The sequence below is a fragment of the Euwallacea similis genome, chromosome 30 (assembly GCF_039881205.1).
Source record: "Euwallacea similis isolate ESF13 chromosome 30, ESF131.1, whole genome shotgun sequence".
NCBI classification, from domain to species: domain Eukaryota; kingdom Metazoa; phylum Arthropoda; class Insecta; order Coleoptera; family Curculionidae; genus Euwallacea; species Euwallacea similis.
Window position 1 is genome coordinate 2,139,897 of NC_089638.1, and position 25,267 is coordinate 2,165,163.

Genomic DNA, 25,267 nt, shown 5'->3' on the forward strand with positions numbered 1-25,267 from the left:
CTGTTGAAAACAATTGACACGTCACATATACCGCCAATGAATAAAGTTCACTGATTACGTTCTAAAATGCAATTTTTTTTGATAATTCCATCCAAGAGATACTAATTACCCCTCATTCAAACTGTATTCCTGACCCAAGCCTCTTTTTACTCCATTAATTTCAGAATGGTTCCAAACTATAAAAATCAATTCAAAATCTCAACGTTAGAAATCAAGTGAATACATATTTATGTAAGATAAGAAGACAGAGTATAAAGGTATTAATGATTTTTATCAGAATACAGGAGTTATGTGTATAAAATAGAATTGTAAATTTGGAATTGCTGATGCATATGTTATGTGAAATAATTGTGTTAAGATATTGGGTATTCATAGCAGGACCAATTAGGAATAAATGGTGGATGCGAGAGAAGAGATTTTTTTCGTGTGGCGCCATCTGGAAATTAGGGATGCAAGTTTATTCTTTGTGTGTTTTTGCAGATTTCTTCTTCGCGTACACTTGTAGATTTCTTGTTTGTGGTAATTTTCTGTTCATCGTGAATGACAATAATGACATTTTTCAGTAATGATGCTGTGAGAGTTTTTTGTTTGTTTATTTATACAAATTAAAATGTGAAAATTAACTTAAAAGCATGCGTTTGAATGGAAAATGTGGAATTTAAAATTGAAAAGCAAAAAATAAAAGTGGTGTCATCTTAGTCGATCGATAGAATATCTGTGGAATTAGGAACTAGGAGGTAAGAAGGAAAAGAAACCCATTGCCGAAGGAGCTTTCAATAATTCTCCATTTCCAATACCTATTCTAATACTTACAGACCATACAAACTATTAATAAATATCCCTTTTTTCTAATGCAATCAAAACTTAATTTTGGTACCGTCCTAAAGAAGTTTTTTCATAAAGATCATTGTTTTGCCTCAAGTTGTACTTGTCATTGGAGGTTATCTCGTGTGAGTTGCAAGATTAGTGGGATTCCAATACTTTTGTGTTTAATTAATGATATTTTGAATATTACATTCTTCGTAGAAAGATACGTACTATAGCTGCCTGTCTCTTCTTTTCAGGACAAGAACTGCAGCCAAAGATATGAAATTGTGGTTCCACCATGAATGCAGCGAAAAAGATTGTACCATATCTAGGAAAGTGCAAGTTGCCTGCTAGTGGAAGTATTCTTGACAGCGACAGAAAAAGGTAGGAATTTAAAATTTTTATAGTGTTAGATGTGAATGAGAGTTACTATGCAATGGATTAAAATAATTGTTATCAAAGAAACAATTTATATTCAAAATTAATCCAATGAATATTACAGCAGTGAGTTAATTTGAAAACGCCCCACTTTTGATATTTCTGGGATTATAGAAAATGTGTTAATATACAAAAATAAGTGGATTTTATTTTCAAGAGGGATGTTTTTCTTTGGGATTTTTTTATTAAATTGGAAGTACTTTTTAGTAGGGGTGAAAAAAACCACTAAGATTTAAAATGGGTAGCAAAGTTGAGTGATACCTAATTTGAAAGGTTTTTTTAGGAAAAATAATGTTTAAAGCATAAAGAAGCTTCATTATTAATGTTATCGAAGAAAAATTAGTTATTAAGATGTTAATTATTCTAAAGGGCGTTTATTATTTGTCAAATAAGAATAAAGTGAATTGTTTTTACACTTTGATATTTATAGAAGCTTACACTTGAATTTGCTTGCATGTAGTGGTAAGTTTACTTAAGCTTTGTTGTGAATTATCATATGGACGTCACTTTTAATTTGTTTTTTTCCTTTTTTATAGTAAGACCTTAAAAGTGAATAGAATAATTACTTTTAAGAACGTTTCATACCAATATAGGTTCATAAACGTTTTGTTTTAAAGATATCGGGTGTGGAAAACTTTAGGAGAAATTTTAATTATTTTTCATAACTTTTTTAAAATAAATTTACCTAAGAACTATTAACGTTTTGTCGTAATTATTATTTAAGTGTTATGGATCAGGAATATGTAGTAATTTAAGATAGAAAATGAACTATATATTATTTTTAAGGAGATTCGGTAGGTATTATTATTTAAGTTTTTAGATGATTTTAATATGTATATAAGATAAGAACACATAGTGCAAAGGTACTAATGATTTTTATCACGATACAGGAGTTATGTGTATAAAATAGAATTGTAAATTTGGAATTGTTTGATGCGTACGTTATGTAAAATAATCGTGTCAAGACAATGGGTATTCATAGCAGGACCAATTAGGATTAAATGGTGGATGCGAAAGAAGAGAGATTTTTTATGTGTGGCGTCATCTGGGAACCTGGGTTGCAAGTTTCTTCTTTGTGCGATTTTACAGAATTCTTTTTGGTGTCTCTTTGCAGATTTCTTCTTCGTGTGTGCTTGTAGATTTCTTGTTTGTGGTAATTTTCTGTACATCGTGCATGACAATAATGACATTTTTCAGTAATTGTATCCTGAGAGTTTTTTGTTTTTTTATTTATATTAAGTGAAATGTAGAAATTAACTTAAAAGCGTGCGTTAAATGAAAATGTGGAATTTAAAATTGAAAAGCAAAATACAAAAGTGGTGTCATCTCAGTCGATCGACAGAACATCTGTAGAATTAGGAACTAGGAGGTAAAAAAGAAAAGAAACCCATTGTCGAAGGAGTGTACAGTAATTGTTTACTTTTAATAACTATTCTAGTACTCACAGATTAAATAAATTTGTCTTTTTTCTAACGCAATGAAAACTTATTTATGGTAGCGTCTTAAAGCAGCTTTTTGATAACGATCATATTGTTTTGACTCACCTTGTACTTGTAATTGAAAGTTATCTAGTGTGAGTTGCAAGATTGGTGAGATTCCAATACTTTTGTGTTTAATTAATGATATTGAATATTAGATTCATTGTGGAAACGTAGGTACTATAGCTGTCTGTCTCTTCCTTTCAGCACAAGAATTGCAGCTAAAAGATGTGAAATTGTAGTTCTACTTTGAATGCAGCGAAAAAGATTGTACCATATCTAGGAAAGTGCAAGTTGCCTGGTGGTGGAAGTATTCCTGACAGCGACAGAAAAAGGTAGGAATTTAAAATTTTTATAGTGTTAGATGTGAATGAGAGTCACCATGCAATGGATGAAAATAATTGTTATCAAAGAAACAATTTATATTCAAAATTAATCCAATGAATATTACAGCAGTGAGTTAATTTGAAAACGCCCCACTTTTGATATTTCTGGGATTATAGAAAATGTGTTAACATACAAAAATAAGTGGATTTTATTTTCAAGAGGGATGTTTTTCTTTGGGATTTTTTTATTAAATTGGAAGTACTTTTTAGTAGGGGTGAAAAAAACCACTAAGATTTAAAATGGGTAGCAAAGTTGAGTGATACCTAATTTGAAAGGTTTTTTTAGGAAAAATAATGTTTAAAGCGTAAAGAAGCTTCATTATTAATGGTATCGAAGAAAAATTAGTTATTAAGATGTTAATTATTCTAAAGGGCGTTTATTATTTGTCAAATAAGAATAAAGTGAATTGTTTTTACACTTTGATATTTCTAGAAGCTTACACTTGAATTTGCTTGCATGCAGTGGTAAGTTTACTTAAGCTTTGTTGTGAATTATCATATGGACGTCACTTTTAATTTGTTTTTTTCCTTTTTTATAGTAAGACCTTAAAAGTGAATAGAATAATTACTTTTAAGAACGTTTCATACCAATATAGGTTCATAAACCTTTTGTTTTAAAAATATCGGGTGTGGAAAATTTTAGAAGAAATTTTAATTATTTTTCATAACTTTCTTAAAATAAATTTACCTATGAAATATTAACGTTTTGTCGTAATTATTATTTGAGTGTTATGGATCAGGAATATGTAGTAATTTAAGATAGAAAATAAACTATATATTATTTTTAAGGAGATTCGGTAAGTATTCATATTTAATTTTTTAGATGATTTTAATATGTATATAAGATAAGAACACATAGTGATGTTAAGGTAATAATGATTTTTATCACGATACAGGAGTTATGTGTATAAAATAGAATTGTAAATTTGGAATTGCTTGATGCATACGTTATGTGAAATAATCGTGTTTAAACAATGGGTATTCATAGCAGGACCAATTAGGATTAAATGGTGGATGCGAAAGAAGAGAGATTTTTCTGTGTGGCGCCATCTGGGAGTCTGCGTTGCAAGTTTCTTCTTTGTGTGGTTTTGCAGATTTCTTTTTCGTGTGTTTTTGCAGATTTCTTCTTCGTGTAAACTTGTAGATTTCTTGTTTGTGGTAATTTTCTGTACATCGTGCATGACAATGATGACATTTTTTAAATAATTGTGTTGTAAGAGTTTTTCGTTTGTTTATTTATATCGAAATGTGGAAATTAACAAATTAACTTAAAAGCGTGCGTTTGAAAAGAAAATGTGGAATTTAAAATTGAAAAGCACAACAATAAAAGTGGTGTCATCTTAGTCGATCCATAGAATATCCGTGGAATTAGAAATTAAGAGGTAAGAAAGAGAAGAAACTCATTGTCAAAGGAGTTTTTAGTAATTGTCAACTTTCAATAACTATTGTAGTATTCGCAGATTAGATAAATTTGACTTTTTTCTAACGCAAGGAAAACTTATTTTGGGTACCGCCTTAAAGCAGCTTTTTGATAAAGATCATACTGTTATGATTCAACTTGTACTTGTAATTTGAGGTTGTCTAGTGTCGAGTTGCAAGATTGGTGAGATCCCAATATTCTTGTGTTTAACTAAAGCTATTGAATATTATATTCTTCGTGTAAAACGTATGTACTATAGTTGCCTCTCTTTTCTTTTCAGGACAAGAACCGCAGCAAAAGGATGTGAAATTGTGTGTGCGTGTGTGTGTCCACTCGGAATGCAGTGAAATGATTGTGTCATCTCAGAAAGTGGAAACTGTTTGCTGGTGGAAGTATTGCTGATGGCGACAGAAAAAGGTAGGAATTTAAAATTTTTATGGTGTTAGATTTGAAGGAGAGTTACTATGCAACGAAAGAAAATAATTGTTATCAAAGAAGTAATTTATATCGAAAAGAATTGAACGAGTATTACAACAGTGTATTAATTTGGAAACGAACCACTTGATATTTCTGGGATTATAGAAAAGGTGTTAATATACAAAAATAAGAGGATTTTATTTCCAAGAGGGACTTTCTTTTGGGGTTTGGTATTAAATTGCAAATACTTTCTTGTAGGGATGGGAACAATCACTAAGATTTTAAATAGGTTGAGTGATATCTAATTTTTTTATTTATTTTTTTTCGTTTTATTGAAAGGTTTTGGGAAAAAATTATGTTCAAGCCGTAAGGAAGTTTCATTATTAAATGTTTTGGGAAAAATGATGTTTAAACTGTAAAGAAACTTCATTACTAAATGTTTTGGGAAAATATGATGTTTTGTCATTAATGGTATGGAAGAAAAATTGTTTATTAAGATATCAATTATTCTAAAGGGCCTTTATTATTTGTTGAATAAGAATAAAGTGAATTGTTTTTAAACTTTGGTATTTATCGAAGCTTTTACTTGAATTTGCTTGCAAGTAGTTATAATTTTTGCAGGTAAGTTTGCTTAAGGTTTTTGTGATTTATCATACAGCTTTTACCTCGATTTGTTCTTTTGCTTTTTTGTAGCAGGACTTTAAGAGTGCATAGAATAATTACTTGGAAGAACATTTCATACCAACATAGGCTCGTAAACGTTTTGTTTTGAAGACATCGAGTGTGGAAAATTTTAGAACAATGAGGTTATTTTCATAACGTTTTTAAATTAAAATTACCTATGTACTATTAAAGTTTTGTTACAAAAAGGTGGGCCACCGTATTTAGTATTTCATGGTGTGTTTTATTATTGCAAGTTCTAAAATTGAAGGAGTTCTAACCTAGATGAAGATTCGCGGTTTTTTTTGCGACGTTGCCAGTTCCTCCCTTTTCTCCGAAAACGAAAATGGATGATATAATTTTCATTTGATCTTTGAATTTCACGGTGAAATAGCACATTTAACAAATTAATTGCTCAGGGAAATTATTTATCATCCTATTTTAAATAGGAAAAACCATCCCCGAGGTATTTCGGGCAGTAAACGTGTTAAAAAACACCTAAGAAACCGATGATGTATCAATTATTACTATTGGGTCATGAGTATTTGCATTTATTCGATTTAAATGGTTGTTTTAATAATTATTATGAAAATTTGGAAACAAAAACACGTGTAGTAAAGGATACCGATGAAGGAACGGTAATAATTGATACATGATTGATTTATTAGTGGTTTTTTAACACATTTACTGCCCGAAACACCTGGGGTGGTTTTGTCTATTTGAGATATGATGATGAATGAATTTCCGGAACAGGGAATTTGTTGAATGTGCTATTTCACCGTGAATTTGGGGAAGGTGTGAAAATGATAATTTTTGAGAGAAAGGGGGGATATTTTTGCAGAGAAAATGGGGATTTTCATCCGGGTTAGAATTTCTTAAAATTTTAGGATTTCTTGCACAAGCCGGCAACACTGTACGGCACCGGGCCCAAAGAGGGCCCGGACAAAGTGACGGACGCGACGCAAAGTTACGTGGAGGCGATTGGCCTCCAGGTAACTTGGCGAGGAGTCGGCCAGTTTGGCCGACCCCTCTTTGGGGGTCTTCAACCTCGTTTTTCGGATTCGGCAGAACGACAACGTCGACATATCGGAGTCATCCCCTTAGAGAGCGGGGGAACGCGGGAATTATTCATGGGGCCAGCATGAATAAGGCCTTTGTTCCCGGCGCTCTCCGAAAAGATGGCGGCGACATGCGCCGCTGCCGTTAACTGGTCTCGAATCCCGAGTAGATGAAGACGATGGGAATCGTCAAAAGCGCGAATGTCTATACACTTAATTTTCTGGAAGCGGTAGGGTTTTCGCGTGGCTCCATCTTTTAGTTGTCGGAAAAGGAAGTTAAAATTGTAAAAGACGAGAATGAGATAACCTCGTGGATTGTCAAGAGTGTCTGGAAAAAGTAAATGAAGATGTAAAATTTTGGAAGTTAATTATTAAAAAATAAAAGAATTGATTATCTACTGGATTCAAGATTAGAAGATTGCGATCCACAAATTTACAAAGTAAGAAGAAAGTAAAGAAATACTGGATTTTTCCATAAAATTTACTCTAACAGTGGAATTTGAAATGGTACCGTGGATGGAGAAATATTATAACAAAGAGGTAAATTAAGGATCTAAGAGCATACATTTCTAGGAAGCAAACGGAGGGACGTATTAAAAAAGGGAACACAGAAAGAGTGGGTCTGGAACAAGTACCTTTTTGGTTAGGTTTACAAGCACGAGATTAGTAGTGAGGATTTTAAAGAGAAAACCTAAAAGGATGGACCGAACGTTTAACCTACACATTAGGAAGAAAGAAGGTCGGTTGCTCCTCAGATTTGATATAAATAAGATTAAACCATTAAGATTATAGAGGATTTCCTCGACAGATCAACAATGACCAAGGAGCCAGAGGTAGACACACTTAACTTTATCCAAAATTTGTAAGGAAAGTTGGATTATTGCTCGTATTCATCGATAGGAAAGACACATTTTTGAGTGGAGGACCGAAAAGAATCTAGGTTAAGAGCAAAAAGATACCAAGGTAGTACATTGTAGCTTTATCGAAGAATAGTGCTTTATTTATTTCTTCTTAGCGAAAAGGATATGATTTATAAGGGAAGGAAAGAGGGTGGTTACTTGGATACATGGAATTTTGAAAGACAAAAATAGGAAATTACAAGAACAGCAAAAGTGAAAATGATCGAATAAGCTGACTGGGGCCGAGTAAAGGGAAAAAGAAAGGCAGCCAAAGTATTTTTTCATCAGGAAGGAGATATAGAGATTTGGAGGATTGCAAGTAAGTGGATTATTAGGAGAATGCTTTTTGTCTTAAGAGGAATAGGAATTTCTTAGTTATTTTGATGCATCAGAAGGACATTTGATTAATTTAAAAGGAATTGTGTGAAAAATTGTTCCATAACTTATGGATTATTTTGGAATTGAATATTTGAGAAAATAGAGTATTTAATTGGAGCACCGTACTACCGGAAAGGGTAATTTTATTTTGAATTTGTATGTGAGTATAGTAGGTAGGGTGTTTTATGGATATTTGGAAAATTCACCATTATAAGTATTATTTGTCTTATTGGAAATAATTTATTTAAAAGGTAAGAGACAACAGAAGTTATTACACATTGAAGATTAAAATTGATTTATGTAGAAATGGTGAAAATATATTGTTACATTAGTAGATATTGTAGGAAATTAAATTGTGATTATTATTTAAGTGTTATAGGTAAGGAGGATGTAGTAATTTAAGATAGAAAATTAACTGTGTATATTATTTTTTAAGGAGAAAAATTAGATAGATTTCTGTAAGTATTGATATTTAATTTTTTAGAAGATTTTAATATTTATATAAGGTAAGAAGAAATGGTGTAAAGGTACTAATGATTTTTGTCACAATATAGGAATTACGTGCATAAAATAGAATTGTAAATTTGAAATTGTAGATGTATATGCTATGTGAAGTAATTCTGTGAAAATATTAGGTATTCATAGTAAGTAAAGGTAGGGATATAGTACAGGATTTCTCAGGGTATTTTTCTTTTGAGGGAGTGGATAAAAGATACGGAGGAGAGGTAGATGGAAAAATGTACGAGAAACATGCATATAGAATGTAAAACTTTAAAGAAGAGGAGAGATTTAACTACTAAAATAGGACTTTATTTATTATATGGAGGGATAATATAGACATGTAAGAAGAACGGGAGGGAAGGCAAATAGCTGCATAAAAGAATGGAGAAATTTGTTAGTAGATTATTTGTTAACAGCAAAGATTATTCCTCCTGGATTTCGAGAATAAGACTAAGAAAGAACATTTATTTCAGAAGGAACAAATGAGCATGCATATTAAAATTAACGATATTAATGAAGGTATTAGGTAACTTATGGAAAACTTGTTTGGAAGGATAGAATAAGGAAAGTTACATTATTATATTTTATTAGTGTTAGTATGTAGTCATTGCCAACTAGGAGCTTCCTAAAATTGTAGAGGAACTTTAGGGCTTAGAAAAGCCATTCGGGCGATTTTTCTCGGAAGATCTTTGGAAAAACACCGTTTTTTCAGGATAACTTGGGGATTCTTGTACAAAATGGTGAACGAGATTTATTCACTGGAACCGTGAAGTTAGGAAAAGTAATTACAGGAAAAAACCGAAATTGTGAGGTCTAAGTGGAATTAGGGACGACGAATTTGGAAGGTTTAGCGATTTGGTGTTTTTGGAAATTTTTAAGCAGCTCAGGAAGGGCTGAAAAAAGACTTGGAAGAAAAAGCATTGGACAAGTCAAGTGAGAAGTAGAGATTGCACGGGGGTACAGTATTCATTGGAAAAGATATAAGAGAGAAGGTGGAAAACAAGATTGGTTTATTTTGAGGAGGGTTTGAACAAGTGGAATGGTGTGTAAAATAAAGGGATGAATTTGGACGATATGGCAAATGAGGTTTTCTTTAAAAAATATTAAAAGGAAGATGGATTATAGAACGTTATAGATTTGAAAGATTTTTAAAGAAATTATTTTAATTGTTTCTAAATTAACATTATGTATGATAATTTTTTATAGTGTTGTTTACGTATAAGTAGGATATTTATTAGTTTTTAACTTTTGTAATTGTAAACTAACGCAAAAGAGATAATAAGAGGGACAGAGGAGGGTAGGTTGACGTAGCCTTTTTAAGATAATAGGATGCTCCACATAATTTACACACAAGTGGGCCAAGTGTGCAAATTATTGGGATAACATTAAACTGGCACCAACAGGTACTATCACGGTTCTAAAGGATTTATTAGAACTGGGAATTTGCTAGTCTGCTTTTTCGTGTTTTTACTACATTTTATGATTGATTAATATTTTATACTTTGTTTCCTACAGTAGTAGATTCTTTATGTAGTCTACACACTGTGCTGGTGAGATATAATTTGTATTATTTCGGAATTTTATTAGTGTTTTAGCCTTTTGTGAGATAGAAAAGTAGGACGTATGTTCTATTTTAATTATACAGGGTATAGGGAAATAACTTTGTCAAATTTAACCGACGATCGAGAACATTATTTGAAACGTAAAGTTTTTTTGAACAGGAAAGAGAAACGTTTGTAAATTGACGAATTTTTATTTAGAATTAGAAAATTAGAAAGGCTAACCCGAACTAACCAGGATTAGAATGGGAAGTACGAAGGTAGCAAAGTTATTTCCCTAACACTGTATGTTATATTTACGGCGGGTGCGTGTAATCCCCGGCGAGTTGGGATTGACGAAGCTAGAAACGTAACGTTGCTTTTGTATTTAATGAGAAAGTAAAGCTAATAGGGAAATTACCGTGATATTTGAGGAGATTTAATTTTTGGACGTCGTCGTAAAGAAGGGAACTATTAAACTGAGTCATTTAAAATGGCCATTCGAAGTTGAATCATTAGTAGAGTCAGCTGTGGAATTTTACACGAGAGAAATAGAAGATGAAAAGTAGGTCGCAGCGGGATCGTACGAATTTGAACGACAGGGGAGAGTGAGGTTATATTGCTTTATTTATTACTACTTTTAACTTTGAAGATTTCGATTAAACATTTAAGCAATTTTTTAAGAAAAGAGGTCGAATTGTTTAAAGAATGAACAATAATTGTCGAAAATGTCGTCCATTCACTTGAACGTACAAGTTTACCAGAACTTTGATACTTTTGAAGACAGTGTCGAAATTTCTGTGGTGATAATTGGTCACTGCCCAAATTCGTGCTTTGAGACTTTGATTACGTGTACTTACGGTGTAAAAGTGTTATTTTATAAAACTGGGAACAAGAAGCAACCCAGAGGTGTGATGTGCGGGGGCCAAGGTGGGTAGATATGCTTAGTGCACGAACTTATTAAACGATCGATTGACTTCTCGAAGGTAAACTAAGGTTATAAGAGCTGTGGTTATATTATGTTGAACATAACCGTGTGGTAATTTGTCTAAAATGTAAAGCAACTTTTTGATAAAGATGTGATTGTTTTGAGTTAATCGGTACTTGTACTCTGGGGTTATTTAATGTGAGTTGCAAAGATTCCAACGTTCTGGTATTTAAGTAATGGTATTGAATATTATATTCTTCGTGGAAACCTATGTACTATAGCTGCCTCTCTTTTCTTTCCAGGACAAGAACTGCAGCCAAAGGATGTGAAATAGTGTGTGTGTCTGTGTTCGTCCTAAATGCAGTGAAATGATCGTGCCATCTCCGAAAGTGGAAGCTGTTTGCTGGTGGAAGTATAGCTGACGGCGACAGAAAAAGGTAGGAATTTAAAATTTTTATGCTGCTAGATTTGAGGGAGTGTTACTATGCAAAGGAAGAATATAATTGTTATCAAAGAAACAATTTATATTCAAAACGAATCGAAAGAGTATTAAAACAGTGAGTTAATTTGAGAACGAATCACATTTGATATTTCTGGGATTATAGAAAAAGTGTAAATATACAAAAATAAGGGGATTTTATTTTGAAGGGGGACATTCTTTTGGTGTTTTTTTATTAAATTGCAAGTACTTTCTAGTACGAAGGGAAAGAACCAGTAAGAATAAAATTGGAAATTGTAAATAGGTAGCAAGATTGAGTGATACCTTATTTGAAAGGTTTTTTTTTAATTTTTTTGGTTTTCTGGAAAGGTTTTGGGAAAATTGAAGTTTAAGCCATAAAGAAGTTTCGTTAAGAAAGGTTTTTGGGAAAAATGATGTTTAAACCTCAAAGAATCTTCGTTACTAAATGTTTTGGGAAAAAGGATGTTTCCTTATTAAAGGTATCAAAGAAAAATTGTTTATTAAGAGGTTAATTATTCCAAAGGGTCTTTATTATTTGTCGAATAAGAATAAAGTGAATTGTTTTTAAACTTTGATATTTATCGAAGCTTTCACTTGAATTTTCTTGCATGCAGTTATAATTTTTGCAGGTAAGTTTGCTTAAGGTTTTTGTGATTTATGATACAGCTTTTACCTCGATTTGTTCTTTTGCTTTTTTGTAGTAGGGCTTTAAGAGTACATAGAATAATTACTTGGAAGAACATTTCACACCAACATAGGCTCGTAAACGTTTGGTTTTGAAGATATCGAGTGTGTAAAATTTTAGAACAATGAGGTTATTTTCATAACGTTCATAAATTAAAATTACCTATGTACTATTAACGTTTTGTTACAAAAAAGTGGGCCACCGTATTTAGTATTTCATGGTGTGTTTTATTATTGCAAGTCCTAAAATTGAAGGAATTCTAACCTAGATAAAGATTCGCGGTTTTTTTTGCAACGTTGCCAGTTCCTCCCTTTTCTCCGAAAACGAAAATGGATTATTTAATTTTCATTTGATCTTTGAATTTCACGGTTAAATAACACATTTAACAAATTGATTGCTCAGGGAAATTAATTATCATCCTATTTTAAATAGGAAAAACCATCCCCGAGGTGTTTCGGGCAGTAAACGTGTTAAAAAACACCTAAGAAACCGAAGATGTATCAATTATTACTATTAGGTCATGAGTATTTGCATTTATTCGATTTAAATGGTTGTTTTTATAATTATTATGAAAATTTGGAAACAAAAACACGTGTAGTAAAGGATACCGATGAAGGAACGGTAATAATTGATACATGATTGATTTATTAGTGGTTTTTTAACACATTTACTGCCCGAAACACCTGGGGTGGTTTTGTCTATTTGAGATATGATGATGAATGAATTTCCGGAACAGGGAATTTGTTGAATGTGCTATTTCACCGTGAATTTGGGGAAGGTGTGAAAATGATAATTTTTGAGAGAAAGGGGGGAATGGGGGATATTTTTGCAGAGAACTGGGGATTTTGATCCGGGTTAGAATTTCTTAAAATTTTAGGATTTCTTGCACAAGCCGGCAACACTGTACGGCACCGGGCCCAAAGAGGGCCCGGACAAAGTGACGGACGCGACGCAAAGTTACGTGGAGGCGATTGGCCTCCAGGTAACTTGGCGAGGAGTCGGCCAGTTTGGCCGACCCCTCTTTGGGGGTCTTCAACCTCGTTTTTCGGATTCGGCAGAACGACAACGTCGACATATCGGAGTCATCCCCTTAGAGAGCGGGGGAACGCGGGAATTATTCATGGGGCCAGCATGAATAAGGCCTTTGTTCCCGGCGCTCTCCGAAAAGATGGCGGCGACATGCGCCGCTGCCGTTAACTGGTCTCGAATCCCGAGTAGAAGAAGACGAAGGGGGTCGTGAAAATCGCGAATGTCTATACGCTTGTTTCTTTGGAAGCGGTGGGTTTTTCGCGTGGCGCCATCTTTTAAGGGTTCGGAAAGGTAGTTAAAACGGTAAAAGACGAGAATGGGATAACCTCTCAGATCGTCACGAGTATTCCGAAAAAGTAAATAAAGATGTAAAATTTTGGACGTTAATTATTAAATAATAAGAAAATTGATTATCTGCGGGATTCAAGATCAGAAGATTGGGATTCAGAAATTTCCAGAGTGAGAAAAAGTAAAGAAATACTGGATTTTTGGATAATATTTACTCTAACAACGGAATTGGAAATGGTACCGTGGATGGGAAAATATTACAACAAAAAGGTAAATTAAGGACCTAAAAGCATACATTTCCAGAAAGCAAACAGAGGGAGTTATTAAAAACAGAACACAGAAAGAAATGGTCTGGAACAAGTACCTTTTTGGTTAGGTTTACGAGCAGGAGATTAGTAGTGAGGGTCCTCAAAGGAAAACCTAAGAGGTTAGATCGAAAGTTTATCCTAGATCTTAGGAAGAAAGAAGGTGGGTTGCTCCACAGATTTGATATAAATAAGATACACCATTAAGATTATAGAGGATTTCCTCGACAGATCAACAATGACCAAGGAGCCAGAGGTAGACACACTTAAGTTTATCCAAAATTTGTAAGGAAAGTTGGATTATTGTCCATATTCATCGATAGGAAAGGCACATTTTTGAGTGGAGGACCAAAAAGAATATAGATTAAGAGCAAAAAGATACCAAGGTAGTACTTTGTAGCTTTATCGAAGAATAGTGCTTTATTTATTTCTTCTTAGCGAAAAGGATATGATTTATAAGGGAAGGAAAGAGAGTCGTTACTTGGATACATGGAAATTTGAAAGACAAAAATTGGAAATTACAAGAAGAGCAAAAGTGAAAATGATCGAAAAAGCTGACTGGGGCCGAGTAAAGGGAAAAAGAAAGGCAGCCAAAGTATTTTTTCACAAGGAAGGAGAAATACGAGATTTGGAGGATTGCAAGTAAGTGGATTATTAGGAGATTGCTTTTTGTCTTAAGAGGAATAGGAATTTCCCAGTTATTTTGATGCATCAGAAGGAAATTTGATTAATTTAAAAGGAATTGTGTGAAAAATTGTCCCACAACTTATGGATTATTTTGGAATTGAATATTTGGAAAAATAGAGTGTTTAATTAGAGCACCGTACTACCGTAAAGGGTAATTTTATTTTGAATTTGTATGTCAGTACAGGAGGTAGGGTGCTTCATGGATATTTGGAAAATTCACCATTATAAGTATTATTTGACATAATTTGTTTAAAAGGTGAGATAACAGGTGTTATTATAAATTGAAAATTAGAATTTATTTGTATACACATAGTGAAAGTATATTATTTTTAAATTAGTAAATATTGTAGGAATTGTGAATTACATTATGATTATTATTTAAGTGTTAAGGATAGAAAGTAAACTGGATATATTATTTTTTATAGGAAAAAACTAGGTACATTTTTGTAAGTGTTGATATTTAATTTTTTAGATGATTTGAATATTTATATAAGATAGGAAAGGATAGTGGTAAGGTACTAATAATTTTAGTGGGGATATAGAAATTATGTGTATAAACTCGAATTGTAAATTTGAAATTGTAGATGTATATGCTAAGTGAAGTAATTGTATTAAAATATTAGGTATTCATAGTAAGTAAAGGTAGGGATATAGTACTGGATTTCTTAGGGTATTTTTCTTTTGAGGGAGTGGAAAAATGTACGAGAAACATGCATACAGAACGTAAAACTTCAAAGAAACTGGATAGGATAGCAATTAGGTGTGTAGGCTGGATGCGAAAGAAGAGTAGGGATTTAAACATAAGAATAGGACTTTATTTATTATATGGAAGGATAATACGAGCATTTGTAAGAAAAATGGGAATGAATGAGAAAGAATGTATATTAGAAAAGTAGAATTTGCCAGTAGGTCATTTATGTATTTATAGTTCATAAGAAAGTAAAGATTATTACTTTTGAATTGTAACAGTAGAGGTGAGGAAGAACTTATGTATATTTTAGAGGTAAATAAGAGGAGCTTTTAGAAGGAACAAATGAACACGTACATTAAAATTAGAGATAATTTATGGAAAACCTATTTGGAATGATAGAATAAGGGAAGTTATTACTTTATTATATTTTATTAGTATTAGTAAGTAGTGATTGTGAACTGGGAGCTTCTTAAAATTCCAGAAGAGCTTTTGCAGGAGCTAGAAAAGCTATTTGGGCAATTTTTCCTGGAAGATCTTTGGAAAAACACTGTTTTTTCAGGATAACTTGGGGAGTCTTGGACAAAATGGTGAACGGGATGTATTGACTGAAATTGTGGAGTCAGGAAAATTGACTATGGGAAAAAACCGAGATTGTGGAGTCCTAAAAGGGGTCTAACTGGAACTTGGGATGATTAATTTAGAGGATTTAGGGATTCGGTGCTTTTAAAAATTTGTAAGAAGTTCAGGAAGGAAGGGAAATGGTCAGTGGAGATAAGATTTTTTCCTGAAAGAGGAGAACTGGAAAAAGACTTGGAGGAAAAAAGCATTAGGCAAGTGAAGCGAGAAGTAGAGATTGGAGTACGAAGGTGCAGTAGTCATTGTATAAGACACGAGAGAAAAGACAACTAACAAGATTGGTTTATTTCGAGGAGAGTGGGGAAAGTGATAGGATGAATTTGAACGATAAGGGGAAAGAGGTCTTCTTAAGAAGACATTAAAAGGAAGATGGATTATAGAACATTAGAGATTTTAAGGATTTTTAAAGAAATTGTCTTAATTATTTCTAAATTAGAAAACTATTTAGGGATAAGTAGGATATTTATTAGTTTTTAACTTTTGTAATTGTAAACTAAGGTAAAAGAGATAATAGGATGCTCCACATAATTTGCACACAAGTGGGCCAAGTGTGCAAATTATTGGGGTAACATTAAACTGGCACTAGCAGGTATTTTCACGGTTCTAAAGGGTTTATTAGAACTGGGAAAGTTGCGACGGTAGAGACAAAAACAGGTGGCGAATTTGCTAGTTTGTGTTTCTATTCTTTTTTTATATATTTGCTTTTGAAGAAACACGGAAAAGTATTTTATATTTGTGCGTTTTACACATTATCTTTAAATTGAAGAATTTTTCACGAGTGCTGTAGTCTTTCGTTAGAGAGACTATCATTTTATTTTAATTATACATCGTGTCGGGGAAATAACTTCGGAATAGGAAAGAGGAAGAAGATTCGTAAACGTAACTATTTTGATTTCTTTGGAAAAAGAGAGACACATTTGAAGAATTGGCAATGTGTCTTTTAGTTTGTTTCATTTGGATACTTCTTTAGAAAAGGAGAAATCAAAGTAGGAAAGTTATTTCCCTAACACTCCGTACAATTAGGATAAGTGGGTGTCATCGTTAGTTACTTGTGAAGGACGACGAAATTAATATTAAATTGCAACATTGCTTTTATAAGCATGGAGACGAGGAAGTAACGAAAAGAAAGAGGACGGGATGATTCCCGCGCATTTTCGGAAGTTATCGTACCGAGGGAACCATCAGAACCGACATCTGCACCGAAAATTGACGTTCGAAGTTTGCACGAGAGAAACGGAAGACGAAAAGTAGGTCGCGAGGAACGCATCGCGTAGCTCGACCATTTTCTGTCAAAAAGAACTTTTTGACAGAGCGGAGAGAGGTTACGTCGCCATATTTACTTTGTATTTCGAAGAAGTTAAGGCGTATGACTAATTTTTAACAAAATTAGTCTAATCGTTCGACAAATGAACAATAATTGTAGAAAATGTCGTCCATTCACTTGAACGTACAAATTTACCAGAACTCCGATACTTTCGAAGACATCGCGGAGAACCGGTGGGGTGATAACTGCACACTGCTCAAATTCGTCCTTTGAGACTTTGATTAGGTGTGCTTACGGTGTAAAAGTGTTATTTTATAAAACTGGGAACAAGAAGCAACTCACCCAGGGGTGTCAGGTGGGTAAATATGTTCGGTACAGGAACTTATTAAAGGAATGACTACATTCTCGAAGACAAACTAAGGTTATTCGAGCTGTGGATGAAGGAATTTGTCTAACAAATAAAGCAGCTTTTTGATAAAGATGTGATAGTTTTGAGTCAACCGGTACTCATATTCTGAGGTCATGTAGTGAGATTTGCCACGATGAAATGTAAAGATTTCAAAGTTCTCATGTTTAAGGATATTGAATATTAAATTCTTCGTGGAAAGTATGTGCTAAAGTAGCCTCTCTTTTCCTTTCAGGACAAGAACTGCAGCCAAAGGATGTGAAATTGTGTGTGTGTGTGTCTACCTCGAATGCAGCGATAAAGATGGTGTGATCTGGGAAAGTGCAAGGTGTCCAGTAAAGAAAGTTTTCCGAAGGCAACAGAAAAGGTAGGAATTTAAAATTTTTATTGTGTCAGATTTGAGGGTTAAGCAGTTGAAGAAAATAATATTGAAAAGAATTGGAAAGAGTATTCTAACAGGGTGTTAATTTGAAAACGAACCATCTCTGATATTTCTAGGGTTATAGGAAAAGTGTAAATATACAAAAATAAGTGGATTTTATTTTCAAGGGGGATTTTGTTTTGGGGTTTTGTATTAAATTGCAAGTACTTTTTGGTAGGGGTGGGAAGAATCACTAAGATTTTAAATAGGTGAAGTGATACCTAATTTTTTAAAGAATTTTTTGTCTTTTTATTAAAAGTTTTGGGGAAAAATGATATTTAAACAGTAAAGAAGCTTCGTTACTAAATGTTTTAGGAAAATTGATGTTTAAACAGTAAAGAAGTTTCGTTAAGAAAGGTTTTTGGGAAAAATGATATCTAAAGAGTAAAGAAGCTTCGTTACTAAATGTTTTGGGAAAAAGATGTTTTCTTATTAAGGGTATCCAAGAAAAATTGTTTATTAAGATGTTAATTATTCCAAAGGGCCTTTATTATTTGTGGAATAAGAATAAAGTGAATTGTTTTTAAAGTTTGATATTTATCGAAGCTTTCACTCGAATTTGCTTGCATGCAGTTATAATTTTTGCAGGTAAGTTTGCTTAAGGTTTTTGTGATTTATGATACAGCTTTTACCTCGATTTGTTTTTTTGCTTTTTTGTAGCAGGACTTTAAGAGTACATAGAATAATTACTTGGAAGAACATTTCAAACCAACATAGGCTCGTAAACGTTTTGTTTTGAAGATATCGGGTGTGGAAAATTTTAGAACAATGAGGTTATTTTTATTTATAACGTTCTTAAATTAAAATGACCTATGTACTATTAAAGTTTTGTTACAAAAAAGTGGGCCACAGTATTTAGCTTAGTATTGCATGGATGTGTTTTTATTATTGCAAGTTCTAAAATTGAAGGAATTCTAACCTAGATGAGGATTCGCGGTTTTTTTTGCGACGTTGCCAGTTCCTCCCTTTTCTCCCAAAACGAAAATGAACGATTTAATTTTCATTTGATCTTTGAATTTCACGGTTAAATAGCACATTTAACAAATTCATTGCTCAGGGAAATTATTTATCATTCTATTTTAAATAGGAAAAACCATCCCCGATGTGTTTCGGGCAGTAAACGTGTTAAAAAACACCTAATAAACCGAAGATGTATCAATTGTTACTGTTGAGTCATGAATATTTGTATTTACTCGATTTAAATAGATCTTTTGACAATTATTATGAAAATTTCGAAACAGAAACACGTGTAGGAAAGGATACCGATGAAGGAACGGTAATAATTGATACAGGATCGATTTATTAGTGGTTTTTTAACAGATTTACTGCCCGAAACACCTCTGGGGTGGTTTTGTTTAATTGAGATATGATCGAATGTGCTATTTCACCGTGAATTTGGGGAAGGTTTGAAAAACATGATTTTTTATTTTGAGAGAAAAGGGGGGAATTGGGAACTGTTGGCAGAGGAAACTGGGGATTTTGATCCGGGTTAGAATTTCTTAAAATTTTAGGATTTCTTGCACAAGCCGGCAACACTGTACGGCACCGGGCCCAAAGAGGGCCCGGCAAAGTGACAGACGCGACGCAAAGTTACGTGGAGGCGATTGGCCTCCAGGTAACCTGGCGAGGAGTCGGCCACTTTGGACCGACCCCTCTTTGGGGGTCTTCACCCTCGTTTTTCGGATTCGGCAGAACGACACCGTCGAGAACACATCGGAGCCATCCCCTAGAAAGCGGGGGAACGCGGGAATCTTTCATGGGGCCAGCATGAAAGATGCCTTAGTTCCCGGCACTTTCCGATAAGATGGCGGCGACATGCGTCGTTGCCGTTAACTGGTCTCGAATCCCGAGTAGATGAAGACGGTGGGAATCGGCAAAAACGCGAATGTCTATACACTTGTTTCTTTGGAAGCGGTGGGTTTTTCGCGTGGCTCCATCTTTTAAGGGTTCGGAAAGGAAGTTAAAACGGTAAAAGACGAGAAAGGGATAACCTCTCGGATCGTCACGAGTATTCCGAAAAAGTAAATAAAGACGTAAAATTTTGGACGTTAATTTATTAAAAAATAAAAGAATCGATGATCTACGGGATTCGAGATGAGAAGATTGGGATCCAGAAATTTACAGAGTAAGAAAAAGTAAAGAAATACCGGAATTTTGGATAATATTTACTGGAACAGTGGAATTCGAAATGGAAACGTGGATCGGGAAATATTACAAAGAAAGAGGTAAATTAAAGACCTAAAAGCAAACATTTACAGGAAGCAAACGGAGGGGCTCACGGAAAAACAGAACACAGAAAGAAAGGGTCTGGAGCAAATACCTTTTAGGTTAGGTTTACGAGCACCAGATTAGTAGTGAGGTTCTTTAACAGAAAACCCAGCAGGAAGGATCGAACGTTTAACCTAAAAATTAGGAAGAAAGAAGGTGGGTTGCCCCACAGATTTGACATAAAAAGATGGAACCATTAAGATCATAGTGGATTCCCTCGACTGATCACCAATGAGGGAGGGGTCAGAGATATAGACAAGGAACTTTACCAAAAACTGGTATCGAAAGTTGGATTATTGCCCAAATTCAAGGATAGGAAGGATAGATTTTTCACCGGAGTAGTCGGATTCAAAAGAACTTAAGTTAAGGGCAAAAAGATAGCAAGGTAGTACTTTGTAGTTTTATCGAAGGACAGTGGTTTATTTATTTCCTCTTAGCAAAAAGGATAAGATTTATAAGGGAAGGAAAGAGGAAGCTCACTGATATAGATTCTTGGAACTTTGGCAAGAGAGAAGTAGGAAATTACGAGAACAGCAAAAGTGAAAATGATCGAAGAAGCTGACTGGGGCCCAGGAAAGGGAAAAAGATAAGGGCCAAAGTATTTTTTCACAAGGAAGGAGATTTTGAGATTTGGAGGATTGCAAGTAAGTGGAACATTACGAGATTGCTTTTTTGTCTTAAGAAGAATAGGACTTTGCTAGTAGTTAATAAGTAATTTGTGGGTTTAGTTTTGAAAGTGAATTAAGAATTTTCTAGTTTCTAGTTATTTTGATGTATGAGAAGGATATTTGATAAATTTAAAAGGAAATGTGTGAAAAATTGTACCATAACTTATGGATTGTGGATGGACTTGTGGAATTGTAATTTGAGAAAGTAGAGTATTTAATTGGGGCACCATATTACTGTAAAGGGTGATTTTATAAGTTAGTACAGTAGATAGGGTGTTTGATTAATATTTGGAAGTGTAAGGTGAAAGATTCACCATTATAAGTATTATTTGAAATAATTGAGGATTAGATTTTATTTAGATACACATAGGGAAAGCATATTATTTTTAAATTAGTAGATATTGTAAGAATTGTGAATTACATTATGATTATTATTTAAGTGTTAAGGATAAAGATGTAGTAATTTAGGATAGAAAGTAAATTGGATGTATTATTTTTTATAGGAAAAACTAGGTACATGATTTGTAATTGTTTAGATGATTTGAATATTTATATCAGATAGGAAAGCATAGTGTAAAGGTACTGATGATTTTTGTGAAGGTACAGGAAATATGTATTTAAAAGAGAATTGTAAATTTGAAATTGTCGATGCATATGCTAGGTGAAGTAATTCTGTTAAGATATTAGGGGTATTCATAGTAAGTTGAAGTAGGGACATAGGATAGGACTTTTTAGGCAATTTTTCTTTTGAGGGAGGGGATGTAGGTGGAAAAATGTAACAGAAACATGCACATAGAATGTAAAACTGCAAAACTCGAGAGAAATTGGAAAAGATAGGAATTAGAAGTAAATGGTGGGTGCGAAAGAAGAGGAGGGATTTAAACATAAGAATAGGACTTTATTTATTATATGGAAGGATAACTTGAGCATATGTAAGAAAATAGGAAGGAATGTATATTGGAAAAGTAGAATTTGCCAGTAGGTCATTTATGTATTTATAGTTAATAAGAAAGTAAAGATTATTTCTTGTGAATTTTAAGGATAAGAGTAAGAAAGTACATGTATTTCAGAGGGAAGTAATTAGAGCTTTTAGAAGGAACATGTAAATTAAAATTAGTGATATTTATAAGGGTATTAGGTAACTTGTGAGAAACACGTTTGGAGGGATAGAATAAGGGAAGTTGCATTATTATATTTAATTAGTGTTAGTATGTAGTCATTAGATATGTGTCAACTAGGAGGTTCCTAAAATTGTAGAGGAACTTTAGGGCCTAGAAAAGCCATTTGAGGAATTTTTCCCGGAGGATATTTGGAAAAAAGTCTGTTTTTAAGCAATACTTGGGGATCCTTGGACAAAATGGTGAACGGAATTTATTCATGGAAATTGTGAGGTCTTAGAAGGGATGTAACCGGAATTAAGGAAGAAGAACTTGGGAGATTTAGCAAAGGGGAGAATTTGAAAGAGGCTTAGGAAGGGCCGGAACTGGTGAATGGAGATAAGATTTATTCTGAAAGATGAGGAAAAAGACTTGGAAGGAAAAAGCATTTCCAGCAGTGGACAAGTCAAGTGAGAAGTAGAGATTGGAGCACTGTGGTGCAGTATTCATTGGAGAAGAGAAGAGATAAGAAAAAAGGTGGAAAATAGGATTGGTTTATTTTGAGTATAGTGGGCAAAGTGATAAGATGAATTTAAACGATATAGCGAATAAGGTCTTCTTAAGACAGCATTGAAAGGAAGATGAATTTGAACGATTTTTAAAGAAATGGTCTTAATTGTTTTTAAATTAAGATATTGTGTATATACGATAATATTTTTATAGTGTTAATTATGTATAAGTAGGATATTTATGTAGACTGAAGGGGCCTTTTTAGGACGCCCCACATAATTTGCACACAAGTGGGCCAAGTGTGCAAATTATTGGGGTATTATTAAACTGGCACTACTAGTAGGTACTTTTACGGTTCTAAAGGATTTATTAGAACTGGGAAAGTTAAGAAAAAGAGAGGTAGGGAATTGTTCGTTTACTTTTCCAAATTTGTACTACATTTTATGATTGATTAGTATTTTATACTGCGTTTCCTATAGTAGTAGATTCTTTGTGTAGTTCACGTACTGTGTGGGTGAGATATAACTTGTATTATTTTAGAAATTTATTAGTGCTTTAGTCTTGTGTGAAATAGACTATTAGGACGTAGGTTCTACTTGAATTGTACAGGGTATAGGGAAATAACTTTGTCAAATTTAACCGACGATCGAGAACATTATTTGGAACGAAGAGTTCTTTTGAACAGGAAAGAGAAACGTTTGTAAATTGAGGAATTATTATTTAGAATTAGAAAATTAGAACGGCTAACCGGAACTAACCACGATTAAAATAGGTAGTAGAAAAGTAGCAAAGTTATTTCCCCAACACTGTACATTTACTGTAGGTGTATAATTCTTGGCGGGTTTCGATTGACGAATTTTAGGTTAGCATTAGCAGTCAGCGGTGGTAATTTACACGAGAGAAATAGAAGATGAGAAGTAAGTCGCAATTCGATCATGCGATTTGGAATGACAGAGTAGAGTGAGGTTATATTAATTTATTTATTACTATTTTTAAGTTTGAAGATTTCGATTGAAAATTTAGGCAATTTTTTAAGAAAAGAAGTGTAATTGTTTAAAACATTGATAATAATTGTGGAAAACTCGGTCCACACTCATTTGAAAGTTGAAGTTTACCAGAACTTTGATACTTTTGAAGACATTGTCGAGAACTTGTGTGGGGTGATAATTGCACACTGTCCCAATTCGTTCCTTGGGGCTTTGATTACGTGTGTCGATTGTCTCGGAAGTAATTTTTGAAAACTGGGGACAAGAAGTAACCCACTGGTGTAAATTGGAATCGGTCGAAGGATTCCACATAACATTCTCGAAGATGAACTGAGGTTATACGAGCCATGGCTCCATCACCTCGGACATAACCCCATCTTACTTTGTCAGGGTGTGGGGATGAAGGTATTTGTGGAACAAGTAATGGTGCTTTTCAAAGTATTTGAGGATTATTTGTATTTTAGATTTGCATAGTTTGAGAATTTGCACATTCCGAGCTATGAAAGTAGGTATTATGACTGAGGAGTGTTGGGAATGATGGATTCAGAAGATTATTATGTGTATTATGTGGTGTCTCATTGAACTAGGTGCAATGAATTGTCATTGTTTCAGATTCCGAAGGATGAAGTACTCGGAACACTTGCATTTGGTGATAGGTGCCAGGAGATAAGTCGAGGGGACAATGTCTTCAAGAAAGCATTGGAGGTTTCAAGCAGCTTAATTAATTTTGTGAGAAAACAGATGAAATGCATAGAGCAACTGAGAAAGGAAAAGGGTGAAATGGAAGGACCAATGGTAGGTAAGTGATGAAACTAAGAAGTAGTGATAGGTCGAGGGATTTGAGAAGAAGAGTATTTTGTGAGGAACGAAAAGTGAATTGTACTTTTTCCTCTAAATTTGAGAGTCGAGTAGATGTGTAATTGGTACTCGAGCAGTACAGTTTGTGATATTGTGTGGTTCTTTAGCATTGCTCATGACTCGTGTAACAAGAAATGGTGGATTCTTTTGAATTGTAAAAGGGGTTAAGGGATAAATAAATGGAAAGATTTGAAACTACATTGAAGGGTACTAGTTTCTTAATGAATTTTTGAGAGAAACATATGAATTTAGTAAAAGTGCAAAGAAACTTTTCGTTCCTAGATAGGAAATGAGTGTATTTTCGATAAAAGATGAAATTTAAAATTGAAACAACTAATTTTCTATGGTTTATGTATTATTTAACTGATTTTTGATAACATTTCTGTTTGTATTCTACTAACTGGATATTATATTTATTAAATTTGTGACTCTTTTTGTATTACTTTTGATGACTCGAAAGAGTACTTGTCGAGGTGATACATTGGAGTGGTGGTATATTTGGTAACTGTATATTATTTATTATTATTATTATTTTTGAAGAAGCTTTTAGAACTAAAAGAAGGGTGTTTCTTCTGACTGCAAATAATAAAAGCAGAATTGAAGGATTTTGTGTGAGATTATTTCTAAACCTGTTATCCGACGAATAGGAAAGTGGTCTTTTGGGATTGGGGAGAGGATTGTCTTATTTTGTGGAAATGTAGTAACTTTTTATAGGTATTGTCTATATTTTTGGAAACATTCCCCGCAGTATTATGACTGATTTAGAGCTTGTACTTTGTATATTTAGTATTTACTGATTTATTATTATTGGTTTTTCTATGAATGAAGAAGAGATACATGGTCTGCATTATATTGAGAGATGAGTAAAGTGTTTCTAAAGACATGTACTCTTATTTATTTATAATTAGAGGATAGTTTAGATATTTAAAAAAAAGTGACACATTAAAGGGTGGTATATATTGATTATTAAATTGTATTGTGAGGGTCAGGATGCACTGTGGAAATTTGGGGATGTAGGGAAGACAGAGAAACTAAAGTAATTTGTATTTTTCTGATTTGACTGTCTTTTGAGAAATTGAATTTGAGGACTTTGAATTTTG

General features: G+C 33.4%; 1 protein-coding gene across 13 annotated transcripts; it reads left to right on the top strand.

Annotated features, from left to right (window-relative positions):
* The first annotated feature begins 585 nt into the window (after positions 1-585).
* Positions 586-24,741, top strand: LOC136417820 (uncharacterized). Of its 13 annotated transcripts, XR_010752861.1 has the most exons (9): positions 2,465-2,614; positions 2,931-3,058; positions 4,810-4,946; positions 7,238-7,403; positions 7,457-7,627; positions 7,680-7,882; positions 11,211-11,345; positions 17,595-17,726; positions 23,922-24,741. XR_010752861.1 is itself a non-coding variant. In XM_066403632.1 (5 exons), exons 3-5 carry the CDS (start codon positions 14,124-14,126, stop codon positions 20,130-20,132), a joined length of 420 nt encoding a protein of 139 aa, XP_066259729.1. In that variant the 5' UTR covers positions 12,698-13,838; positions 13,891-14,061; positions 14,114-14,123; the 3' UTR covers positions 20,133-20,175. The 13 variants fall into 13 exon arrangements, 2 of the variants coding, with proteins under 2 accessions (XP_066259729.1, XP_066259730.1); XR_010752859.1 differs by lacking the exons at positions 2,465-2,614; positions 7,238-7,403; positions 7,457-7,627; positions 7,680-7,882 and adding exons at positions 586-737; positions 1,065-1,191; XR_010752864.1 differs by lacking the exons at positions 2,465-2,614; positions 2,931-3,058; positions 4,810-4,946 and adding an exon at positions 6,990-7,171.
* The last annotated feature ends 526 nt before the right edge of the window (positions 24,742-25,267 follow it).